Source organism: Formica exsecta, unplaced genomic scaffold (assembly GCF_003651465.1).
Source record: "Formica exsecta isolate Colony F162 unplaced genomic scaffold, ASM365146v1 scaffold268, whole genome shotgun sequence".
Classification (NCBI taxonomy): Eukaryota; Metazoa; Arthropoda; class Insecta; order Hymenoptera; family Formicidae; genus Formica; species Formica exsecta.
The window spans coordinates 31,098-38,874 of record NW_021849945.1 but is presented as its reverse complement, the minus strand read 5'-3'; the positions used below and the strand labels follow the sequence as shown (position 1 = coordinate 38,874).

Sequence of the window (7,777 nt, the reverse complement as noted above, 5' to 3'; positions counted from 1 at the left end):
CTATAGACACTTAATGAAAATATACTTTATTATAGTGTTTTGAAAAGCTCTCGAGATAAGCTACAAGAATATGTAATAAAAAAATAGGGATTCCATTTAAGAAAACGTCGATCACATTGATCTCACCTTTAAAAGGTCACTCAAGGTCAAATCCATATTTTTATCATGTGGCCTCCTCCGAACCCTACAACTTTTGTTTGAAACATTTTTTTTCGATAAAGCTTACTTTCCGAGATATTTAACAGTTTTAAGTTAAAAACCTCACCCTGAATATCTAAAAAATAAAGCAAGATAGAAAGAAATGTTTCAGACAAAAGTTGTTCGGTTCTAAGGGGGTCATAAGATGGTGCCATTAGTTTGACCTTGGGTGAAGGCGCTTCGGAGATTTCAATGTCAATCTTGTTTTTTAAAATGGAAACACCCCATTTTTTTTTACATAAATCGATTCCTTGCAATATTCTGCATAAAAAGTTATAGGGGTATAATGGCCAAAAGTTTAATAGTTTACGAGATATTTTATACTTTATTTTATTACTTTACTTCGACATAATTTTACATAAACTATGAAATATCTCATAAAATTATTTATTTTGCAATAATATTATCTTAATATTTTAAGCTCAAAAAATGGGAGACATCAATTGGTGTAAAGAAAATAATACAATTAATTTTAAGAAAAAAAAATTATTTTATTAAATGCTCAAAATGATGACATCAACGTCAATACACTTCTGAATACGTTTAATGAGAAATTGATGAATGTTTAACAAAGTCATCCTATCAATATCGCGACAAGCATTTTTAATACGTTCTTTCATATTTTCTGACGTAGTTGGTACATCTTGATATACGATTCTTTTATCAAAACCCCACAAAAAAAATCTAAAGATGTTAAATCTGGTGAACGGGCAAACCAATGAACCGTTCCTCCTTGTCCTATCCACCTATTATTATAATCTCTGTCTAATATTTCTCGAGCTTGACGTGAAAAGTGCGCTGGACAACCATCTTGCTGAAACCACATACGCGTTCTTAGTTCGTAAGGTAGTTCATCAAGTAGTAATGGTAGTTCTTGATCTAAAAAATCTCTATACTTTTGTCCATTCAACGTCCCATCAAACAAGTAAGGTCCAATTAATGTATCACCAATAATTCTGCACCATACGTTGACACTCCATGACCGCTGATGTTCAACTTCTCGTAACCATCTTGGATTTTCCACAGCCCAGTAATGCATGTTATGTCGATTGACTTCTCTACAATTTATGAAAGTTGATTCATCAGAAAATAAGACAGAAAGGAAAAAATTGTTATTTCTTTCTATTTTTTGTTGCGCCCAACGACAAAACGTCACTCGATTTTGAAAATCAGTATTACTTAGCTGTTGATGTAATGAGATGTGATACGGGTGGAATTTATTACGTTTAAGTATTCTCAAAACACTTCTTCGAGATATTCCAGTATTGCGAGAAATACTACGAGAAGATATTTGTGGATTCCTAGCTACTGCTGCTAATACGATAGTTTCATTATTTTCACCAATGACAGTCCTTGATCGTTTTCTTTCTTTTTCACGAACATCTCCATTTTCTGAAAATTGTTTCACAACACGATAAAATGAACAACGTGATGGAATATTTCTCTCAGGATATCGTAATGCGTATAAATTTTATGCTTCATAGATGTTTTTTCGAGATTCACCATAAATAAAAATTATATTAATTTTTTCTTCCAAAGTTAATCTTTCCATTTTAACTAAATAAATTGTTCTTACTTAAATAGTACACTGTACACAAGAACGAAATGACTAGCGTAATACTTTCGTACTACATTATTTGCTTCTCAATGAGCAACTAAATAACTTTTATGTCAATGACTTTGAAGACGCGCGTATATACAGGGTGGGGCATTTATATTGAGACACCTAAATATCTAAAAAATAAAGCAAGATAGAAAGAAATGTTTCAGACAAAAGTTGTTCGGTTCTAAGGGAGTCATAAGATGGTGCCATTAGTTTGACCTCTGGTGGAGAGGCTTAGGAGATTTCAATGTCAATCTTGTTTTTTTTTAAAGGAAACGCCCCAATTTTTTTACATAAATCGATTCCTTGCAATATTCTGCATAAAAAGTTATAGGGGTATGATGGCCAAAAGTTTAATAGTTTACGAGATATTTTATACTTTATTTTATTACTTTACTTCGACATAATTTTACATAAACTATGAAATATCTCATAAAATTATTTATTTTGCAATAATGTTACCTTAATATTTTAAGCTCAAAAAATAAGAGACATCAATTGGTGTAAAGAAAATAATACAATTAATTTTAAGAAAAAAATTTTATTTTATTAAATGCTCAAAATGATGACCATCAACGTCAATACACTTTTGAATACGTTTAATGAGAGATTGATGAACGTTTAACAAAGTCATCCTATCAATATCGCGACAAGCATTTTTAATACGTTCTTTCATTGGTACATCTTGATATACAATTCCTTTAAGAAATCTCTACCAAAAAAATCTAAAGATGTTAAATCTGGGGAACGGGCAGGCCAATGAACCGTTCCTCCTCGTCCTGTCCACCTATTATTATAATCTCTGTCTAATATTTCTCGAGTTTGACGTGAAAAGTGCGCTGGACAAGCAACCTAACCATCTTGCTGAAACCACATACGCATTCTTAGTTCGTAAGGTAGTTCATCAAGTAGTAATGGTAGTTCTTGATCTAAAAAATCTCTGTACTTTTGTCCATTCAACGTCCCATCAAAGAAGTAAGGTCCAATTAATGTATCACCAATAATTCCGCACCATACGTTAACACTCCGTGGCCGCTGATGTTCAGCTTCTCGTAACCATCTTGGATTTTCCACAGCCCAGTAATGCATGTTATGTCGATTGACTTCTCTACAATTTATGAAAGTTGATTCATCAGAAAATAAGACAGAAAGGAAAAAATTGTTATTTCTTTCTATTTTTTGTTGCGCCCAACGACAAAACGTCACTCGATTTTGAAAATCAGTATTACTTAGCTGTTGATGTAATGAGATGTGATACGGGTGGAATTTATTACGTTTAAGTATTCTCAAAACACTTCTTCGAGATATTCCAGTATTGCGAGAAATACTACGAGAAGATATTTGTGGATTCCTAGCTACTGCTGCTAATACGATAGTTTCATTATTTTCACCAATGACAGTCCTTGATCGTTTTCTTTCTTTTTCACGAACATCTCCATTTTCTGAAAATTGTTTCACAACACGATAAAATGAACAACGTGATGGAATATTTCTCTCAGGATATCGTAATGCGTATAAATTTTGTGTTTCACAGATGTTTCTTCGAGATTCACCATAAATAAAAGTCATATTAATTTTTTCTTCCAAAGTTAATCTTTCCATTTTAACTAAATAAATTGTTCTTACTTAAATAGTACACTGTACACAAGAACGAAATGACTAGCGTAATACTTTCGTACTACATTATTTGCTTCTCAATGAGCAACTAAATAACTTTTATGTCAATGATTTTGAAGACGCGCGTTGTATTATTATGTCAATAATTCCTTACCAAACGTACACAATAATGTTATTATTGTGTATGTTTGGTAAAGAATTACTGGCAATACATTCATTGAGTCGTATTACACCAGAAAATATGAAAAAACATATTATAAATGCTTGCCACGTAAAGTATAAAATATCTCGTAAACTATTAAACTTTTGGCCATCATACCCCTATAACTTTTTGTGCAGAATATTGCAAGGAATCGATTTATGTAAAAAAATTGAGGTATTTCCATTTAAAAAAACAAGATTGACATTGAAATCTCCGAAGCGTCTCCACCCAAGGTCAAACTAATAGCAGTATCTTATGACTCCCTTAGAACCGAACAACTTTTGTCTGAAACATTTCTTTCTATCTTGCTTTATTTTTTAGATATTTAGGTGTCTCAATATAAATGCCCCACCCTGTATATATGTATATGTATATGTAATTATACATAGACGTATACAGATGTATGTGTATGATACATATACATATATTCTGGATATTATCATGTAACTTTCTATAAGTTGCAATCTATGCAATGCAGCTCATTTTTTTTCAATCGATATAATCAATGGATATATAACAACAATGTATTTTTTATATAAATATATATTATATTATGTCTTTTTTTGTTCGTATACATAAATGTTTATATATTTGTAATAAAGATTTACAATACATTGTCTGTCTTGATCGCAACAGAAAAATATATTTTTACAATATTCAGAATATTGAAAATATAAAATGGGTCCCTCCATCGCGTGAGAATGCAACAAATATATGTTTTTGTCTTTCCGATTATAATTTGCAATCGAGATTGAGGCATCTTTTTTTTCAATATTTGTACAAGTATCACGATACATTTTTTCGATAATTTGTTATCCCACTAAAAAAAAACCTCACAAAGGTTAAAAAAATATACTTGGCGTCGCGACGCTACCGCGTCGCTTGATCACTGTGGAAAATGCAGTAGTTTATTGCCTTCTATAATTTTAAAAAAGTGTTCTCTCATGCTTTTTACATCCTTGGAATATTTTTGTTCACAAGGGTTTCCTCCTAAGGCTATAGTCGTGGCGAAAGCCGCAGCGTAAATCCCACAACATATGTCATCAGGTTGTATTTGAACCTTTTCAAAAATAATGTTACCTTAATTTATTGTAGGATAACGTAGATGTATATAATTTTCCTCTTTAGCTACTAACTTACCACATGTACAGCCAGGTAGGCTATCGTATACGCAAAGTTTAGTGCCATCAAAGAAAATACATCGCCAGTGATCACTACAATTCCCTCCAATGATTTGTAAGCTTTTATTACTATTACTAGCTGCAATCATATGAGGAAACTCCAAATATTGCACACTTTGCGTTTCGAAATCAGAAATTTCTCTTACGATACGTAAAAATCGATCTAATGATTCGTCGTTTATTTTGCTGTTTATAGGCAAGATATTATCCTTCACGACAGAGAGAGGAGCAATCGCATTTAAAATTTTTTCATGTCTCTCCACATCGTCTTTAGTAATATCATGTTTGTTATTTGAATAACTAACTATGATACAATCATCATCTTGCTCTGTATCCAGAGTAGCAGCAGTACCAGTAAATGCTCCTGCTTCTACAGGCAAAACATTTGATTTGCTTTGCTTTTTTTCTTCGAAAATATTTGCATTTTCTATAATATTTCGCCGAATAATTTTTCGGCCAATTATTTGTTTCGCTGCTTTTTCTTTAGCTTCTGTTATATATTTTGGATTTCTGATTGGCATATGTCTATTATTATATAATATATATATTTCTGGAAGCATGCATTCGTAGTAGAAGCGTGTTAGAAAAGGCAGCATTTGATTTTTCCAGAATTCATTGTCTGTACTAATACGCAATATTTTTATGCTTTTTGGCGTCCAAACAGCAAAAATGCAATATTCTCGCTTTGTTATATTCAATTGACCTTGAACTTGGTAAAAATATCGGTGATTCCGATTCATTTTATGTGGATTTTGTTTATCAAAGATGCACTTCAAAGAAGGCAATGTCTCTATGGCTTCTTCTGCTGTCAAATGTTCAGCCGACAGAGGACATTTGATTTCCACAAGACCATTTTCCTCAATAAGTCCGTCAGGAGACGCACCCAAGAATGGATTTTCATTATCAATGAACAATCCGCAAAGTTTTATTGCTTTATTTAATTTCATGGCCAATTCTTTCCTCGCTACATTTTCATTATCGCGACCATATTTCATGGTTGCGGTATCAATAGACGGAAGATATAAAATGTTTTTACAGTCAATGCACAAGATGTTGTTGATCTCATTTCGTTGCCAAGAATACCTATGTGAGCCGGGATCGTGTGACGTGTACCGCCCGGTCTTCGTGCCGGCTCGATAAGAAGGAGAGAGACAAAAAACAGTATATCTGTCCTCTTTTGCTATCCGAAGCCAGCCGAAGCGCCGAGCTCACACGTACGCGGTTTGCGCTTGTGTGCGTCATCCCCTCCACTACGGTTGCGTGTTGCTAGCGTGGCCATTCTGGCATCACTGGACTACATTCATCGGGGCGGACCGAGAGTTGACCATCGCGTACCGATCAGCAATACGAGATCCGAACTTCTTGAATCTGACGGCCTCCGATAAAGTGTCGTGGAATTTTATTCCCCCCTCTGCCCCGCACTTCGGCAGATTGTGGGAGGCGGGCGTACGGAGCGTAAAAACTCATCTGCGCCGCGTGTTAGGTAATCATATGCTAACATTCGAAGAATTCTCGACGTTATTATGCCGAATCGAAGCGTGTCTAAACTCTAGGCCGATTGCGCCCTTCTCCGATACGCTTGAGGACTACGAGTGTCTAACCTCCGGTCATTTCTTAATAGAATCCGCACTTACTGTCAACCCGGAACTATCATTGCTCGATCTCAACGAAAATCGTCTTTCGAGGTGGCAACTCGTGCGACACGTTACCCAGCGATTCTGGAAGCTATGGAGTAACGATTACTTAAATACTTTACAACAAAGAGCAAAATGGCGAAACGTCAAACCACCGATTAAAACCGGGCAACTTGTTCTATTGCGTAATCCGCTGTTACCCTCCTGCAAATGGGAGTTGGGCCGAGTGACACGCTGTCACCCCGGCTCCGACGGATTCGCATGGGTCGTCACCGTAAAGACGGCCACATCCGAATTCAAAAGACCGATTGTCAAACTGTGCGTACTACCGGTCAATAATGAGGCAACGAGCAATTAGGCACCTTCGCTGCGTTGCGTTTTATTTACTATACTTCGTTAGACCTAAGCTCAAAACTGTCAAAATGCGAGCGTCCTTCCGCCAAGGCAGGTGGCAGATTCAAAGCGTTGAATCATATCGCGTTCATAACAATCACTCTTGCTTATGTCATTAAATGTGGCGTGCGCTCTTGTCGTTTGATGCAATCGTTGTATCGATTATTTTGGAACCATTGTTCCAAGGCGGGCGGTATGTTCAAAATTGAAACATTAAAATTTTGTGTCTAAATTTCAATGACGAACGTCGCCGTTATATTCAAACGATTGCCTCAGAAATCAAAACACGAGCGAGAACAAAAAGCGTAGCGATCACCTGCTCGGTGCGTGATCGCGTTATTCTATAGTGAAAAACCGTGACAAACACCTGGTTCTAGAACGTTCGATACCGAAAAAGCTTGTTATTCACATCGGCAGAGCGCGAGTTTCCGCGGTCGGTCGATTTAGTCTGCCTACAACAACGATTCGAGCCGGTCGAAATTCATCGACTTTTCGCATTCGCATTTCGCTTATTCTCGCTCGTGTCGCGTACGCAGTAGGCTTACTCGTCTCATATTCGGTCCGAATTGTCTCGCATACTATCGCATTCATATTCTCGCGGCGAGCAATTTGGTCACATCTCAATTCGTGTTCTTTCATCATTTAGTGCTCAGATATCGTGAACGTTAATTGTTTGGAGTTTGAGAGTCGACGCTCGTTATCCGCATCGCGAATGTCCTCTGCCTCGTGCTAAATTCCATCCAGCGTTCGCGGTCAAGATTTCCGTTTTCGCGAGAGTTTCTAGCAAGAAGCTGTTAATCAAGATTTCCGAACCGCGAAAAAGGGCAGTAATTAACAGGACAATTCGAAGATTTCCGTCGGAGTCGCGGAAGACGTGTTGTCGCTCGCTCCTATCATTCCAAATAAAGCAACTATCTAAAACAATCTGCACTCAAGTCTTTTCTAAAAT

The 7,777-nt window shown here is 35.9% G+C and overlaps 1 protein-coding gene across 1 annotated transcript; it reads left to right on the top strand.

Annotated features, from left to right (window-relative positions):
* Positions 1–6,292: 6,292 nt before the first annotated feature.
* LOC115237039 lies at positions 6,293–6,793 on the top strand. Its single transcript, XM_029809807.1, has one exon. The coding sequence runs from the start codon at positions 6,293–6,295 to the stop codon at positions 6,791–6,793; it is 501 nt and encodes a 166-aa protein (XP_029665667.1).
* Positions 6,794–7,777: the final 984 nt, after the last annotated feature.